Below are 19,576 nucleotides of genomic sequence, written 5' to 3' on the forward strand. Positions count from 1 at the left end.
AGGAGAGTGGAGTAACATCTTCCAAAAGTTGAAAGAGAACAATGCCAATCTAAAAATTCTCTCTCCAAGCAAACTATCTATCAAGATAGATGGAGAGTAAGAGTCTTTGAAGACAAGCTAAAACTCTAAGAATATGTCAAAAGTAAGCCACCTCGGCAAAAAACTTTGCCAACTCACTGTGGGCATTACATCAACATTCACTGAGAATAAATAGGAGACCACCACATAGCGAAACTCCACCCAGAAGTCACCACACTGAAAACAACTCCCAAGATAACACTCTCCAAATGGTGCAAAGAAGGCAAGAATGAAGCCCCCGCTCGTGCCCCCCCACACACATACACAGCACACTGACATGTTAGGAGGTACGATAACATCAAACACAAATGGTATAAGATGACAACAAAGAATCTACAGATGGATGTAATAACTCTGAATGTAAATGGTCTCAATTCACCCATTAGAAGACACAGGCTAGCAGACTGACTTGGAAAATATAACCAAGAGAAACCTCATAAGCTCGCAAACAAAAACAGGCTGAGAATTAAAGGCTAGTGAAAAATATACCAAGCAATCAGCAACTTAAAAAAAGCAGGTTTACAATCTTAATCTCTGACAAAATTGATCTCAAGGTGCAAACCATAACAAGAGATGGGCACTATAAAAAGCTCAAAGTATCAGTAGACCAATAATCAGTGAGCATAATGAATACACATGTGTCCAATGAAAGACCCGTGAAATTTGTCAATCATATTATTCAAAAGATGAAAAAAGACATCACAAACTCAACAATCATAGTAGGAGACTTTAATGCACTGCTCCCTGAAAAAGATCACAGGGAAAGAAGCTCAACAAGACTACAAAATTAAATTCTACATTTAGGCGATTCAACCTAATAGACATTTTTAGAGCTCTCCACCCAAATGCAAACAAATTCACATTCTTTTCAAGAGCACATGGCACATGTCCCACATACTGGGGCAATGGGTCAGTCTAGCCCGAGTAAATTCAAACACATAGAAGTCATTAAGCCTTCCCTCTTAAACTACTATGCCATAAATCTGGAAATTAACAAAGGGATGACCCAAAGAACAAAGGCAAACAACCGAAGGATGAATAAGTCTCTTCTGCAAAATAAGTGGGTACTGGCACAGATTAGAGACAAAATTAGGATATTTTTAGAAACCAATGACAATGAGACCACTACATACCAAACATTTGGGACACAGCAAAAGCTGTTATAAGAGGAAGTTTGATAGTGATAAATGCATACATGAAAAATGATGAGAGATTTATGATTGATAGACTGTCACAAAACCTCCAGCAATTGGAACAGAGTCAACAGAATGCTCCCACTAATAGCAAAAGACTAGAAATTATAAAACCAGGGTAAAGTAGGAAAATAAGGAAAAAATTAAAAAGAAAGGATCGACAGAATCAACAGACTGTTTGCAAACCTAACAAAAGTAAAAGAAGGAACAAATATCTATAGCTAGGATGAGGGGTGAAACGAGAAATTACAAGGGACCCTAATGAAATTAAAAGGCTAATTATATAGTACTATGAAGGTTTGTACTCCAATGAATTCAACAACTTGGAAGACAAGGAGAAGTACTTAAAAAAAATAATCCCTCCCTGTAATATCCCAGATAGTTGTCAAGAAACTCAACAGATCCATAGCAATCGAAGAAACAGATAAAGTTATCAAGAGACTACCAACTAAAACAAATCTAGGAGAATTTTACCAAGCATTCAGGGAAAAGTTGACACCTATCCTACACAAACTCTTCCAGAGCATAGAAAAAGATGGCAAACTCTTTCTATGAAGCAAGTAAAACACTGAAGCCTAAGGCAGGCAAGGATCCCATAAGAACAGAGAACTACAGACTGATATCTATAATATACATGGATGCAAAATTCCTTTAAAAAAATTGGAAAAGTCTGAGATGCTCACCTTCCTGGCACGATCACTGCAGACAATAGGTGCACAAGCAAATGTGGTAAAGAAAGCTGATGGTGCTCAGCCACAAAAAGATATAGCATCTGAAGTCTTAAAGGCCTGAATATAAACAAGCAGCCATCTAGCTGAGAAGCAACAAAACCCACATGGAAGACGCAGACCAGCCTGTGCCAACTTGATCACTGAGGACAATGCGGGTGCATAAACAAAAGTGGTGAAGAAAGATGATGGTGCCCGCCTATCAAAAGATATGGCATCTGGGGTCTTAAAGGCTTGAAGATAAACAGGCAGCCATTTGCTAAGAAACAACAAAGCCATTATGGAAGAAGCACATCAGCCCACCCCGACATGATCGCTGAAGACAAAGCGTGTACATAAGAAAATACAGTGAAGGAAGCTGATGGTGCCAGGCTGTCAAAAGATATAGAATCTGGGGTCCTATAGGCTGGAGGATAAACAAGGGGCCATCTAACTGAGAAACAACAAAGCCTACATGGAAGAAGCACAGCAGCCTGTGAGATCACAAGGCTTCGAAGGGATCAGGCATCAAAGACAAAACAAATCATAGCATGGTGAATGATGGCGAGTGCAGAATGGGGACTCAGGGCCCATGTGGGAAATTGGACATCCCCTCGCATAAGGGCTGCAGGGAGGAGACGATCCAGTCAGGTTGAAGTGTAGCAATGATGAAATATGCAATTTTCCTCTAGTTCCTGACTGCTTCCTCCAGACCACTATCATGATTCCAATTCTACCTCACAACTCCAGCTGGATCAGAGGATGTACACTGGCACAGATAGGAACTGGAAACACAGGGAATCCAGGACAGATGAACCCCTCAGGACAAGTGGTGAGAATGATGATACCAGGAGAGTGGAGGAAAGGTAAGGGAGAAAGGGGGAACAGTTTACAAGGTCTACATATAATCTCCTCCTTAGGGGACGGAAAGCGGAGAAGTGGGAGAAGGGAGACGTCATATGGTGTAATATATGACAAAATAATAATAATTTATAAATTATCAAGAGTTCATGGAGTAGGGGGGACCAGAGAAGGAGGGGGAAAATGAGGAGCTGATACCAAGGGCTCAAGTAGAAAGCAAATGATTTGAGAATGATGGCAACACATATACAAATGTGCTTGACCCAATGGATGGATGGATGCATTGTGATAAGAGTTGTAAGAACCCCCAATAAAATGATTTTAAAAATGTTGGCCAACATGTTGGCATGGAGTAGGGAACCAGTGGAGAGGTCTGAGGGGCTGGCCCCAATCCCAACTACATGGAAACCTGCCCGTCCCTGTAGAAGAATTTATTTCAAAGGACAGCACTGAAGCTGCAACTCATGGAGAGGGACATGTCTGATCAGAGCATACGGGAGCAAATAAAGGTGGAGGAAGAGAGAGTGGAGCACCTCCTGGCGCACCAAGGCTTGAGGACAATATTCCCACTCAGAGCAGCCAATCCACAGAGAAGATCATATGGCTGGCCCCACTATCAGACACGACATCCATCACCGACCCATAACCCTACAGGGATAACACTAGAGACACAGTGTGGGAGTTGGGCTCGATCTGATCCCACCACACCAAGGCAAAACACTAAGGGTGTGCAACAGAACAGCAAGGGAACAGAGCAACCAAGTCCCCAGGGAATACCAAAAATAGACTTTGGGGCCAGGGCTTAGCACCCCATCAGACTCGACTGGAAAACACTCCTAAAGGCAAACAAACAGTCCTTGAATTAACTACAGGCTTTTCTTTTTTGTTGGTTTTTGGGTTTTTTTGGTCATTGGCTTTTTGTTATTATTGTTGTTTTGTTGATTTGTTTTGCTCTGTCTTGTTTTTGTGCATGTTATTATCTCAGCAGGTCTGTCTAAATAAAATAGGCTGGATGAACAATCTGGAGGAGAAAACCAGATTGACTTTTCCAAGGGGACATGGGAGAAGGGGAGGTGGGGGAAAGGAAGTGGTGATAACAAACCCAGGGACCAGGAAACAAGTGATCCAAATCGGTGATGAGGAGGGTATAGGAGGCCTCATAGGGCATGATCAAGGGTAATGTAACCAAGAGGAATGACTGAAATCCAAATGAAGACTGAGCATGATAGTAGGACAAGAGGAAAGTAAAAGGAAATAGAGGACAGGACTAGGATGCAAAGGACATTTATGAGGTCTAAATAAAGGCATGTACATATGTAAATATATTTATATATGAAGATGGGGAAATAGAAGAACTATGTGCATATATGTATAGGTTTAGTATTAAGGTAGCAGATGGGCATTCCATGATGCTCACCTTCCCTACATGATCGCTGAAGACAAAGTGGGTGCACAAGCAAATGTGGTGAAAAAAGCTAATGGAGTATAGTTATCAACAGATACAGTGTCTAGGGTCTTAAAGACTTGAAGGTAAACAAGAGTGGCCATCTAGCTCAGAAGCAACAAAGCCCACATGGAAGAAGCACACCAGCCTGTGCGGTCACGAGGTGCTGAAGGGATCCGTTAACAGGCATCGAGGAACAAAAAAAAAATCACATCATTGTGAATGAGGGGTAGTGCAGAGTGGGGCCCAAAGCCCATCTGTAGTCAACTTCCCCCTTATGGAAGTGTAGTGGGGAGGACACGAGCCAGTTAAGGTGCAGTGTAGCAATGATGAAACATACAACTTTCCTCTAATGCATAAATGCTTCCCCTCCCCCCCACTATCATGATCCCAATTCTACCTTACAAATCTGGCTAGACCAGAGGATGTGCACTGGAACAGATAGGAACTGGAAACACAGGAAATCCAGGACAGATGATTCTTTCAGGACCATGATGAGAATGGTGATACCAGGAAGATGGGGTGGAAAGGGGGAACCAATTACAAGGATCTACATATAACCTCCTCTCTGGGGGATGGACAACAGAAAAGTGGGTGAAGGGAGATGTCAGACAGTGTAAGATATTACAAAATATAATTTATAAATTATCATGGGTTCATGAGGGGGGAGGAAGGGGGAAGGAGAGAGCAGGGAGGGAGGGGGGAAAATGAGCTGATGCCAAGGGCTTAAGTGGAGAGCAAATATTTTGAGAATGATCAGAGCAACAAATGTACAAATGTGCTTCATACAATTGATGTATGTATAGATTGTGATAAGAGTTGTATGAGTCACCAATAAAACGATTAAATATATATATATATATATATATATTGGCCCATAGAATACAAAAGCATCTAAAATTAATAATTCACCATCACCAAGTGGGATTCATTCCAGGGATGTTGGGGCATTGTAACATTCAAAAGTTGATCAACATTCTCAATCACATTGACTAGGACAAGATACACATGGTAATATTGATAGATGCAGAACAATCATTGACAAAACCCAGCACCCATTCCTAATTAAGACACTCAAGAATCTAGGAATGGAAGGGAAATTCCTCAATATAATATAAGCTATATATGAAAAACCAATAGCCAGTGTTATAGTCAACAGAGAAAAGATAAAAACAATCGCACTGAAAAATGGGAGCAGACAAGTATGCCCCTGTCCCCACTTTTATTCAGCATTGTACTGGATGTGCTAGCTAACAATATAAGGCAAAGAACAGCCATCAAAGGCATTTATGATTTAGGGAAAGAAGAAGTAAACCGATTGTTGTCTGCAGATCACATGAATCTAGATATTGAAAACCTCCAAAGCGCCATAATAAAAGTGCTGGAAGCAATAGAGGAATATGGTAGAGGGTCAGGATACAAGATTAACAAACGCTTTTTATGAAGATGGCACTGAAGGTAAAGAAGGAAGTTCCTGCCCCTTCTAAAATGGAAGCCAAAGCAAAGTCTTTAAAAGCCAAGAAGACCATGCTGCATCACCCTGTGTGATCACAAGGTGCCGAAGGGGTCAGTTATCAGGCATCAAAGAACAAACAAATCATATCTCTGTGTGCTGACCTTCCTGATACGATTGCTGAAGACAAATGGGTGCATAAGCAAATGTGAAGAGAGCTGATGGTGACCGGCTATCAAAAGATATAGCATCTGGGGTCTTAAAGGTTTGAAGGTGGACAGGCGGCCATCTAGCTCAGAAGCAACAAAGCCCACATGGAAGAAGCAAACCAGCCTGTGTGATCATGAGGTGTCGAAGGGATCAGGTATCAGACATTATCAGAACAAAAAATCTTACCAGAGTGAATGAGCGGGGGAGTGCGGAGTGGAGACCCAAAGCCCATTTGTAGGCCACTGGACATCCCCTTACAGAAGGGTCTTGGGGAGGAGATGAGCCAGTCAGGGTACGATGTATGTAGCAACGATGAAATATACAACTTTCCTCTAGTTCCTAAATGTTTCCTCCCCACTCTGTCCCCTACTATCATGATCCAAATTCTACCTTACACATATGGCTAGACGAGAGGATGTACACTGTTACAGATAGGAACTGGAAACACAGGGAATCCAGGGTGGATGATCCCTTCAGGACCAGTGGTGTGAGTGGTGATACTGGAGGCTAGAGGGAGGGTGGGGTGAAAAGGGGGAACCTATGACAAGGATCTACATGTAACCTCCTCCCTGTGGGAGAGAAACAGAAAAATGGGTCAAGGGAGATGTCGGACAGGCCAAGATATGACAAAATACTAATTTATAAATTATCAAGAGTTCATGAGGGAGGGGAAAAACTGAAGAGCTGATGATGCCAGGGGCTTCGATGGAGAGCAAATGTTGTGAGAATGATGAGGGCAATGAATGTACAAATGTTGCTCCCTTTCCTGGTGCACAGTGACAGTACACTGGTGGATCAAAGTTAGGTTGCACCAAAGAAATGTGAAGGTTGGATTGAGTCCATATAGACTCAAGGCCAGAATTCTGCAAGTTCTTTGTGTAGCCATGGAAGCCTGGTGACTCCGTATGTAAACTTGAAGCCCAGGGTATGGAAAACCTTTTTGACAACCCAATGGTACATTTTAATGAAGGGCTGAGGTCGCTACAAGGGCATGCTGCCTATCGAGAATTGCACTCTAAAACGTACTCACATTAAAGCCTGAAAGGTTAATGGCAATGGCTAAGCCATCTTCCCGGTCACCTTTAGGAGCAATCTGATCAAGCAGGTGAAAATAGGCTCTTGAATCCTGTAAGGAAAGAAATGGAATTTTTAAAATAAAGGAAATCACTGAATTTAGGAAATAATAGAGGAAACAATCCCCATCTCTAAGAATCTTTAAAAACGAAGAATTGCTTGAAGAATCCTAAACATGCCATGCTGCCGCACAACTCTGAGATTCTAGAAATTATTTCCCTGCAGCTGGAATTCCCTTCCTCACCTTTTGCACATGATTGACTCCCCTAAGCATCACTGAAGACTCAAGTCGGGTGTTAACTGGTGGAAGCCTTGCCTGGTTCTCTCATACTGCACAGCACCCTCTCGTGCTATTAAAAGAGGAAGTGATGTGTTCTCTCCAGCAGCCTGTGCACTGCAAAGAGGCGCTACTCACACTCCCATCATCCCAAAGTGGCTGTCATAGTGCTTCACAGTAAATCTGATAAGTCCAAAGGTACCGCTATTCCTGTTTATGTATGCATGCGTTTATCACATACAACATGTTTGAGCATGTCTCTATGATCAGTGGGTGGCTGAAAACAAATTCTCACACTAACGCACTTATCTTAGTTTCATTAAGGCCCCTCTCAAAAAATAGGGTCCATTGAAACCACTGACCTCCATGGGACTCTGCTAGACTAATTTAAGTTAAGGCCAAGAGAGCACATCAGAAGGTTATGGCAAAGGTGTTTTGGGGACTCCAAATGGGGAATCTTGATAGATCTTCTCAAAGGACAAAGGAAAATCACAGGGGCTTATTATGAAAAACTTTTCAGAAACTTGATAACTGTATTGGTGAGAAAAAGGCCAGGTACGTTGCATTGAGGAACCCCCCCCCCCAAGACCCATTACAACAAAGCATCTGGTTCATTCTTCAAGGGTAGTGAGAGTAGCCACGAGGACTTATATGAGCAACCCATGCCATCCAACCTTGTCACGCTTTTTGTTCTACAAATTCAAAGAAAATCTAAAAGGAACACAATTTGAATTCCTTGGGGATATCTACACTGTTGTTTTGATATGTAAAATCAAGAATGCAAAATTCTCTGGGGAAGGCTAGAGAGATGTAACTCCATCTTTATAAGCATAGAGACTTAGATGAAGGATATGCCAAAAATAATTTCACATTGATATTTTAAATGAAATTTTCTGTAGTAATACTTGTTGACTTACCCTTGTACACGCAGTTCCTCCTAACAAAAAGCAGAGTTGGCTCTCCAGCCCCCATTTTAGCTAGCTTAATGACTTGCTTTGACCAATAGAATTTAGTAAAATGGCAGCTTAAGATTTCTATGTCATCAAAGAACAAAATCCTATCATTTTGACTGAGGGGGAGGCAGAGTGGAGACCCAAAGCCAATCTGTAGGCAACTGGACCCTCCCTTACAGAAGGGCCGCAGGGAGGAGACGAGCCAAACAGGGTGCAGTAGAGCACCAATGAAACATACAACTTTCCTCTAGTTTTTAAATGCTTCTTCTCCCCACTATCATGATCCCAATTCTACCTCACAAATCAGGCTAGACCAGAAGATGTACACTGGTACAGATCAGAGCTGGAAACACAGGGAATCCAGGACAAATAAACCCCTCAGGACCAATAATGAGGGTAAAGATACCAGGAGGGGAAGGGGAAGGTTGGGAAGAAAGGGGGAATTGATCACAATGATCTACATATAATCCCCTCCCTGGAGGACGGACAACAGAAAAGTGGGTGAAGGGAGACATTGGACAGTGTAAGACATGGAAAAATAATAATAATTCATAAATTATCAAGGGTTAGTGAGGGAGGGAGGGGAAAAATGAGGAGCTAATACCAAGGGCTCAAGTAGAAAACAAATGTTTGGAGAATGATGAAGACAACAAATGTACAAATGTGCTTGACACAATGGATGGATATATGGATTATGATAAGAGTTGTAAGAGCCCGCAATAAAAAGATTTCTATGCCAAAGTTTTAGGAGCTTCTGCTTCCTTCCTCTTGAAGTTAGCCTCTATAAATCACACCCTCTAAGGATGCTCACTGTGAATCAGAATCAACTCAATGGCAATGAGTTTGACTTTGAAGGATACTCAAGCTAGCCATGTAGAGAGACTTTGTGGAGGAGCACTGAGGCACCAGACAGGAGGTCTTTGTGGACCTTCCAGCTTAGTCCAACTGCAGCTGAGTTAGTGATTCCAGCAAACCCATATGAAGTAAAAGACTCACCCAAGGAAATTGTGTAAACCCAAAGAATCATGAGAAATAACTAATTGCTGCTCTTTTAAACGATCGACTTTGAGTAGCTTGGTAGCAGCAATAGATAGCTGCCTATGTACTCATTGTTTCCCCCAAGCCATGTCCGTGTCTTACTGGCCTTTGCATCCTTAGCCTTCCTTTCACAGCTGCCACTTATACTTCTTATGAAAACCAATATATCTGCTTCTATTTTTTTTTTAGAGTTTGCATGACTAAAGTGGGGACTAGGATGACTCTAGGCATTTGATCAGCAGAATTAAAAGATGTTTGTAACACTTGCCAGAGTGAGGCAGAGATCAAAGGACGATGGGCCCTGGCTGTGCCTGATCAGTGAACTGTATCCCGAGAGCTTCTGATACTGAAGTGTAACTTGTTAAATTACCAATAAACCCCTAAGTGTGAGAGTGGGCTATGAATTTTGTGTGCCCACTACAACAAAATATCAAACCCAGCAAAGAAGCAAAGCATGCCGTGGGAGAGACAGCTGTTCAAAATTGCTAAGAAGGTTAGAGGGTGGAAGCAGGCCTGGCCTCTACCTTATAGGAGTTGTGGCAATTACATAATCTCATGTCAACTCTTGGATTTTAAGAGTGAAGGATCAAGTCGCAGCCTTGTGGGTGTGGCCTTCTCACGAGGATTCTAGGAACTTCTCTTCCTCCCTGGAAGGGAGTGGGGCACACTCTGCTACACATCCTGATAACAGCCATAGCCCTAGAGATGCTTCCACCGCCACTGGATCCACAAGCCTTTTTACCCACCAGCCTGTGATCCTACTGCATTTGGCATCATTGTATGGGCTGCATGAGTCTAAAGCGGAATTAATGGACTAATATCTGACTTATGGACTGGACTGGGGTGTTTTCTCAATATTCAACAGTTCTTTCATATGAAGCTGTCTCTCACACACACGAATGCCTCTGGATTTGTTTCTCTCAACAACCCAGGATAACACAGGAGTCAACCTGGGACTGATGGTGACGATTCGCTCTCCCTTTCCCATGTTAGAGGAGGGCAGGCACCACTCCAGTGCCATTTTTATACGAAACTACCCCTCAGAGGGAAATATAAAATTTCATTTTCGATTGTTGGCGTCCTTTTGACTTAAATTTAATTCAAATGTAAATCTTAAGCCTTTAATGTTTTACATTCCATTCTTATTTCATTTCACAAATTTGAGGATTAAAACATAAACCTTAATGTCTTGGCTGAAGTTATTGATGGTGCGCCATCCTGCATTGGTCAGATGATAATTCACCCATCGTAGCAGTAATTCCTCAGGAGAAAGCTTCATTAGCTCCTCTAGTTCCTCATCGTCATTTAGCAGCGCAATCAGAGCTGCAAGAAAAACAATGAAATGTAAAGACTTTCTATAATGAGTAATGCCAATAAAAAAGTAAACCATTTTGGTGGTCTTACCTTCATTCCTGGAAATCTCAATATCAGCAAAGAGACCAACTTTGATGATCTGCCACAGAAGTCCCAAGACCAAGTGGGGTTTGCCTTCTTTGAGGTCTTGTGCACCAATGTTGACAACAGTGCAGCCAATGGCAGAGGCAGAATTCAGGGCAAGGTTTAAATTTTCCTAGATTGCAACCAAGAACAAAATGCATCTGAAACCTAGCTGCAAGTTGTGAAGATAAGCGAGAAACAGTACAGTGGAGGAATCTTAGATTATATTAAAATAGTGTTTTATGCAACCAAGGTCTCACTGTTGTAACTCTCACCTCCATGTGCTTATGTGCTCCAAATCCTTTCTCTAACCCATATTGTCCCAAGTGCTATTTTTACCTAGGTTGTGTCAACCTGGATGCGCCATAAATACTTTAATTTAAAAAAATACCTTGAATTCAACTTGTCCAAAATGGATGCAATTTTTCCAAAGTTTCCCTGATCTCCTACCATCCCTAGTTTTAAAAAGGCTCCTAATTTATTTATGTCTTTGTTGACTGGATCAACTTTCATTCACTTTTTTTTTTCACTAGGTCAAAAACCTGTGCAGAATCCTTGTCTCCCACATCTAGTCACCCAATTTCTGCTGATTTCACCTTCTAAATATCTTTGGGAATGGTCAGACTCTTTCATCAATAGTTTTCAAAGTTCCATCCTAATGTTCCCTCACCTTACGCCACACTCTCTCCATTCCATCTTCCACAGTGTACCACTGACAATTATCTCAGATGTTCCCTGTCATTCCAACAGCCTCCCCCTCACTCACTGTTTCAAGTGCATGTTGTCATTAGAGTAGTTGTTACTTCTACCTTGAATATTCTTCCCCCAAATAGTCACAATTCCTTAAGCCTGGTCAAATAAGTCTTAACTGTGGAGCCTTTTCTGAGAATGCTATCCATGGCCACAATCCCTGATGCCATTCCTTTGCTTTCTTACTCCATGTCACTCTGATAAATGTGTACTTGTCAATTTTCCTGTCTCTCCCAGTTAGAAGGTATACTCTCGGATCACAAGGGCTTCTGTCTTCTGGGGTTTCCCAATGTCTAAACACGAATGAGTAAATGGTAGGAGTGAATGGAAGCATAGAAGGAGCAGGGAGAGTCATGTCTACATCCTTTCCTCCCTCTTGCAGGGAAAGATTCACTTACACTAAACCTTCAGTCTTCCCTTCCCACCCCCCAGGTGCAGTCAAAGTGTAGTGAGGTGATATCCTGCAGCAAGCAAAAACTCAGCTTCGTCTTATGAACAGGTTGTGTTGGAGACATTTGGAGAAACAGCTTTGGATATTAGTTTTATACAAAAATGGTGACTTTACAAGGATATCATACAGTAAGTTTTTTATTTAAAATGATTGAAAACAAAGAGCTGCAATGTGCTTCTTCACGTAAATGATAGGTCCTGCTATGGAAATGCAACATTATTGTCCTTCTGAGAAGTAGGAGGCAGTAGGTCACAATTACCCAAATGCAACCCTGAAACATCTTATCAACAAGAACAGGAGAGCCTGAGAGAGGCGGTCTCCAGCTCTAAACATGATACCTGTCCTGAGTACCAAGCCTCACTTCCTGGAGACGTGAGTCTGTGGGGAAAGGCAAAAACAGCAGGGAACCACAGACACCTGAGACACGACAGAATGTTTTGTTCCTCCCTGTGTTTCAGTGTCCTAGTCGGTAAAACAGGCACATTAACAAAAGACACATGCAAACACGACAGCTTATCCTGGATTGTTCTTCTGACTCACAGCAACCATCTATAACGGAGGGAAACTACCTGGATCTGCACCATCCTCACCTTTGCTCTTGTTTTTGAGTCCTTTGCCGCAGTCACTGCATCGATACATCTTGTCTAAGAGCTTTCCCTTTCTCACTGCCCCTCTACTTTACCATGTATGGTGTCTCCTAGTAGCATGTTCAAAGTACAAGAGACAAAGTTTTATCATCCTTGCCTCCAAGGAGCTTTCTGGCTGCACTTCTTCCAAGCCAGATTTGTTTCTTCTTTTGGCAGTCCATAGAACTTTCAATATTCTTTGCCAGCACCCTAATTCAAATTCATCAATTCTTTTTCATCTTCCTTATTCAATGTCCAGCTTAAATATGCATAGGAGGTAACTGAAAATATCTTGGCTTGGGTCAGGCACACTATAGTCTCAAAGTAACATCCTTGTTTCTCAATACTTTAAAGAGATCTTTTGCACATTTACCAATGCAAATAATGGATTTGTCATGCATTATTTTCCATTTTATTTCTGTATCAAGTATCTAATTATTCTTAAGATATTTTCATCAGGGAGAAAAGTTTATGCTGTTGCTATAGATGGCTTCATAGGTTCCTTTAAATTTGATTAACAATCTTAAATCTTTACTAACGGTCTCAAATATAAACTGCAAACCTTCTTCCCTTTAATTCCTATCACCTTACAAACTTTCATTTGCCATAAAAGTTCAATTCCAGATGAATTCCTTTTGTGTTAATATTCATTGGATCAGGAAGAATAAAGGCAGGATTTTCTATTTGGATTTCATTCTTATTTTATACTTTGTCACTTTATTCCATTTTGGAATGTACAAATGAGATTTCAAATGTCCATATTTGAACTGTGATTGTATGTAAAGTAAACTTAAAAATAGTTGTGTTTGAATATACATGTAAATGTAGAGTATATCCAAACATACTTCTGTGTATGAGGATATGTTATCACCCTGAACTTTCACACTACAGTGACTAGACTACATTTCCTACAGTCGCTCCTCTGTTAGTTTCCTGAATCACTGCCCGCAATCACTGTTTACTTCCATAACGAGCAGCCAAGGCACAGGAATGCAGCTCAGTCAGTAGTACCCTGGGCAGAGGGAGCCAAGACCAACTCCAAGATCAGATGAACTCCATTGCCCTGCTTCTGTTACTCTTACACAGGCTTCAGATTCAGCCTTTCGTCTTTCTCTTCTTGCCTGTGTCAGGACACCACAAAACCCTGCCAGGGATGATAAACATTTTCATCGCTACTTTTACAATCTTCCACAAAAGAATGAGGCTTCTCTGGAATAGAGTTTCATGTGAAGCTGACAGCTCCCATAGCGCTAACATTACTGCATAAACGAGACAGAATTACAGCCACAGTAAGACTCTGCTGCCTTTCAGATGCCTCAGTCTCTCCTCGGCACACGCTGGCATTCTCTCAAGCACCTTAGACACCCAAACTATTCCCCCTAATAATACTGAAAAGCCAAGTTACATACTAGCCTTTTGCACCCATTCTGTGGCTATTACAAAACCATTAGAGTTCTCTGCTTTCTTTAATGTGTTGTAAACATATTAAAAGTGAAACCAAACAGTACATTTATAAAATTAAAATTTTCTGTATTTCATAATGAGAGCTTTAAAATTTTATGGCATGTACATTTATTCTACAAATATATGAACGATTCTTTTCTACAGCCATGGGTATTAGACAAATCATCCTGATGCAAGATATAAAAGGATCATTGTAGTAAGAAATAATCCATTTTCAAATGACAGTCTCTGCTAGGAATATGCATTACAACATGATTGGCTTACCCTCTTGGCAAGCGGGGAACAAGAAGCCATGAAATCAACCTTAAGCCTACACTTTTCAAGGATGACAGAAAATGGGAGAACTCCTTGAATCGTCTTCCAGACCAGTCATGTGCCTACTGTAAAGGACTACCTGTCTTTCTTGCGGACACTAACAGAATCCAGGAGAGCACTTGGTGGTGGACAAGGAGGCAGCATCAGTAGCTTCTGTTAACACTGGCATGCTGACTCATCACTACTCCTGCTACCACATGGAAGAGGCAATAGAGCAAAGTGACTGGACTAAGTGGGCCGCATCACGGGGGAGCAGGTCCTAGCTCTGACACTGTAACTGCTCAGTGCCTGAGTTTCCTCCTCTGCAAAAATCGTCTCCCTACTTTATAAGGCTGATGGAGGAGTCAGGTAATTCCCATAATGTGCTTGGAAGAGTGACTACTTTCCTAGTAAGTGTACAGTAAATACACTCAGTCTAGAAATTTTGAGGGAGGAAATCCTAACTATAAACTTCTGGACTTTTAAAAAAGGTATGAATGAAGAAACTGACTACAGGAAAAGTGTAAATAGTTAAAAAATTTATGGAAATGGTTAATTATTGTGTAGTCAGTTTTCATCTTTTAACCAATCAAGAACAACTCTGGCATCAAACAGCTATTCATTAGTGGAAAACTGAATAATATAATTGAATAAGATAACCTGATATTACAGTAATAATAACAGGAATATAATCTTAAGTAACATTCAAAGTACTATGGATCTTAATTTCATTCATTACAAAATATAACTGAATTTTTATTGAATAAAAATCCAGCTTTTATAGGAAAACAAAATAATATTAAGTCAAAGGTTCCATCTGAGTCTATGTAACCATTAATAAAGGCTTTACATTTCACACTATAGATACATAATTACTAGCAACGGGAAAATACTTACAGAAACAGTGAAAGGGGTGAGCTTTTTCTTATTAATAGCTCTTTCATCAATTGTATCTGGTTCAGATAAGTTGATCATTTTGCTAAAGTGAAAATGGTAATCATTTAGTTTAAGACTCCAGAAATGCTTTCAGTTCATTTTTGCAAGCACTCAAATTAGTTAAATTTTGAAAACATGCACTATATTGTAACACATCATTAATTCAGTAAAGCAATTTAAGAAGTATTCCTATTCGAAGTCTGTCACTGAAATAGTAATCCTAGCATTTTCTTCCTACTTATATTTAACAATTCTGCATTTTCTTTATATGAGTCTTATTTCTATTTCATTTAGTGATTACATTCAGCAGCCTGAAATGCAAACAAAGACATTCTTAAGGCAGGTTTTACAAGGTGGCATAAACACTTGGTTAAAATTACTGTCCCTGCAAAACGATGGTCTTTCCGACATCTCAATAACTGAAATAGTTTCAGAGAAGTAAATATAAATTTAACTATTTTACAATAGACCTTATCTTTTAAATTAAAGAGAGAAAATGCCCATTCCATCCATAACTATGATTTTCTCTGAAAGTCAAAGAATGATTAGAATTGGAAGTGAGGTCCAGGTATACATTAGATGTAATATCTTAAAAATTGATAGTTGATATTCACATAGAGCAGTGGTTCTCAACCTTCCTAATGCATGGCCCTTTAATATAGTTCCTCATGTTGTGGTGACTCCCCAACCATAAAATTTTTTTCCATAAAATTATTTTTGTCACTACTTCATCACTGTAATTTTGCTACTATTATGAATCAGGCAACCCCTGTGAAAAAGTCGTTTGACACCCCCCCAAAGGGGTCACGACCCACAGGTTGAGAACCATTGACATAGAGGATATCATAAGTAAGGTAAGGTTTCCGTTGTTTTGTTTTTCAGGAAAAAACAACATAGAAAAGTCTAGAAGGAAACATGCCAGAATATAATAATCAATTATGGGTGGTAGCAGTATTGCTGATTGGACATCCCCTTACAGAAGGGTCACGGGGAGGAGACGAGCCAGTCAGGATGCAGGGTAGCAACGATGAAACATACAACTTTCCTCTAGTTCCTAAATGCTTCCTCGCACCCACCCACCCCCACTATCATGATCCCAATTCTACCTTACAAATCTGGCTAGACCAGAGGATGTACATTGGTACAGATAGGAACTGGAAACACAGGGAATATAGGACAGATGACCCCTTCAGGACCATTGGTGTGAGTGGTGATACCAGGAAGTTGGAGGGAGGGTGGGTTGGAAAGGGGGAACAGATTATAAGGATCTACATATAACCTCCTCCCTGAGGGACAGACAACAGAAAAGTGGGTTAAGGGAGATGTCAGACAATGTAAGATATGACAGAATAATAATTTATAAATTAGCAAGGGTTCATGAGGGAGGAGGGAGAGGAAAATGAGGAGCTGATGCTAGGGGCTTAAGTGGAGAACAAATGTTTTGAGAATGATGAGGGCAACGGATGTACTAGAAGTCGATTGCCACTTCTGTTCGGCTGCTAATCAAAATTCTTGGTGGGTTCAAACCACCAACCTTTCTATTAGCAGCTCAGTCCTTAGCCCACTGTGCCACCAGGGATCCTTAGAAACAAACATCATTGTCATCTAGTCAATTCAGACTGAAATGGACCCTGTAGGACAAGGCAGAAATGTCTCTGCAAGTTTCCAAGACTGTAAGTCTCCACAGGAGTAAGCAACCTCATCTTTCGCCCTTAGAGCAGCTGGTGGGGTTTGAACTGCAAACCTTGCCCAATGTGTAATCTTCAACACCACAGGGTTCCTTAGGGGTCAAGAGCAGACTGAAAAGAGGCAATACAAGGTTGAATTAAAACATTATTTTCAATTAAGCACAAATGCAGTGTGCGCTTCTTTTACATTTCATGATCCTGTTGTCCAGTCAACAATCAACAATCCCTTACTGGAAAGTGCAAAAAGAAAGCCTGTGGACATTTTAAATGCATCATATGAATACATTAATAGATTTTTGGCATTAACATGAATATAGATGAAAAGGGCATCCAAAAGTAAAGGACCACCTTTCAAGGAAAATTGTGGCAAACACATAATGAGCTCTTGATTTCCTGCATGACATAAATTCTTCAAAACCTAATTATTTGCTTGTTAACTTGTTCCAAAATTACAATGGATTTGCCAGCTTATAGCTTTCATGGACTGCTTACTCATCACTAGAGGCAATCATAACAGACCTCTTTAACCCAATGCTCAACTCACCAAAGAAGGATGCCATCTGCAAGTGATTTGAAAAGACTGCCATCATCGGGGTTCATGGGAATGAGATGCTTACAGTCAGGGTCGTTCTCCAGAGCTTTGTTCACCCAATTAACAAAAGCCACCTTTTCTTCCTCTGCAAGTGAAGAACTTAGGTAAGCAAACCGCCTATCACAAAACTCACCTCACTGTAGAAATGCATTTTACCTTCTGCTCTAAAGCTAGTCGATGGATATTACTACAGGAGCAGAGTGTTCAAGAAGAGGAGGACGGGGTAGTAACACCATCTTTTAAAATGTTACTCGGGGAGAGTGAAAGCATGGCCTAAATCAGTGTTGAATTCTTTAGGGAAGAGTAAGAGAGATGGAAACACTGCCTTTAGAAGTATATAGGCCTAATTGGAGGAGATGTCAAGAAACAACTGCTTCCATGTTGGTATTTTAGCTTAATAAATGTTTCCATGATTTTGTAGCAATTCTATTGACTTACCTTTTTTGTATTTGTGTGTGTAAACCCACAGAAAAGGGGATTCAAAAAGTTGTGTAAATGCAGAATTAAATGATGAAATTTTTACATGAACTTTTTTATGTCCCCTCATATATATACATTACGTATTTTAATAAGAAAAAAACCCAAAGTAGTAAATACCAGCAATAAATTCTGCTCTAAAAAGATGCAGGGGGCTCTGCTTGAGGCCTTACAGCAATTTTTAAGAAGTTACTCAAATGATAATTTCGTTCTATTTCTGTGGAATTTCGACTATAAGAAACATGACATCCGGATAGGGCAAGATATGACAAAATAACAATGTATAAATTACCAAGGGCACATGAGGGAGGGGAGAGCGGGGAGGGAGGGGCAAAAAAAAAAGAGGACCTGATGCAAAGGGCTTAAGTGGAGAGCAAATGCTTTGAGAATGATTGGGGCAGGGAATGTGCAGATGTGCTTTATACAATTGATGTATGTATATGTATGGATTGTGATAAGAGTTGTATGAGCCCCTAATAAAATGTTAAAAAGAAACATGACATAACTATAGTCACCAGCGCTGTGCCAGCTGCCTTCATCATTAGCTTCTCAACACTGGCTTTTAGGGTGGGTATCCTGGTCTTCATACCAGTTTCCTCTGAGCTGACCTTTCTGCCTTGCATTTCAATGGCCCAGCAGATACACTCAGAAGCACTCTTCTGATTGGACAGGTTTTTATGAAGGTACCCTACTGAGTCTAAGACAAGTGTTCCATGGAGAGGCCTTGTCTACAGACACTCTCTGCTAGCAGGGGCGGGTTCAAACACATTCTATTTGGAATAAAGAGTACATCTGAATGGGAACCCTAACAGCAAAACTTGATGGCTTTACATTTTATAACCAACCTTGTCTTCTTGTTGCATCATACCTCCTCTAGGACTCGGAGTCCAGGGAGATAAAGATCATTACAGTACTATATCTGCCACCACATACATTGTAAGAGTAATGATAAGAGGAAACAGATATTTAAGTAAATACAACATAAGGGAAATACATACACTATACTGTTTTAAAGGATTTAAAGAATCACTTCTGGTTATAGGAGGTACTATACGGAAGACAGGTTTTCAATGTGTACAGACGGGGAGGGAAAGGGACTTACAACTTTTGGGGGGGGAGGGGCAGACCCAAGATTTTATTTACAAAGTTTCTTTGTTGTACAGAAGTAAAAACGTGGTTACAATCTCAGTGTAACTTGCAGCCATGAATGGTTCAGACTCACCGAACACAGCTACCCAGGCTACTTTGGAATCTTACATGGAAACCTAACGTGCACAGTTTTGTTGGGCTAAGTCCCCATGATTGGTGGAGGATTTCCAAGAGGGACTAAAGCAGCGCTTCTCAAACTGTGGGTCACGACCCCTTTGAGGATCCAACAACCCTTTCACATGGGGTCACCAGATTCATAACAGTAGCAAAATTACAGTGATGAAGTAGCAACGAAAATAATTTTATGGTTAGGGGGTTACCACAACATAAGGAACTGTATTAACGGGTCACGACATTAGGAAGGTTGAGGACCACTGGACTAAAGAGAGGTAGGTGGAATGTCTTAGAAACTATTCTTTGGCTC

General features: G+C 40.8%; 1 protein-coding gene across 1 annotated transcript in view; it reads right to left on the reverse strand.

The window, feature by feature from the left end:
• Positions 1 to 19,576, reverse strand: part of PLS1 (plastin 1) — a 125,651-nt gene that overhangs the window by 26,775 nt on the left and 79,300 nt on the right. The window contains exons 5-9 of the mRNA XM_075548827.1: positions 17,479 to 17,611; positions 15,208 to 15,289; positions 10,693 to 10,858; positions 10,469 to 10,611; positions 6,977 to 7,072 (exon numbers count right to left, since the gene is read on the reverse strand). Coding sequence (XP_075404942.1) covers positions 6,977 to 7,072; positions 10,469 to 10,611; positions 10,693 to 10,858; positions 15,208 to 15,289; positions 17,479 to 17,611 — 620 coding nt within the window. The remainder of the gene's footprint in view (positions 1 to 6,976; positions 7,073 to 10,468; positions 10,612 to 10,692; positions 10,859 to 15,207; positions 15,290 to 17,478; positions 17,612 to 19,576) is intronic.

Source organism: Tenrec ecaudatus, chromosome 4 (genome assembly GCF_050624435.1).
Source record: "Tenrec ecaudatus isolate mTenEca1 chromosome 4, mTenEca1.hap1, whole genome shotgun sequence".
In the NCBI taxonomy this organism is placed as follows: domain Eukaryota; kingdom Metazoa; phylum Chordata; class Mammalia; order Afrosoricida; family Tenrecidae; genus Tenrec; species Tenrec ecaudatus.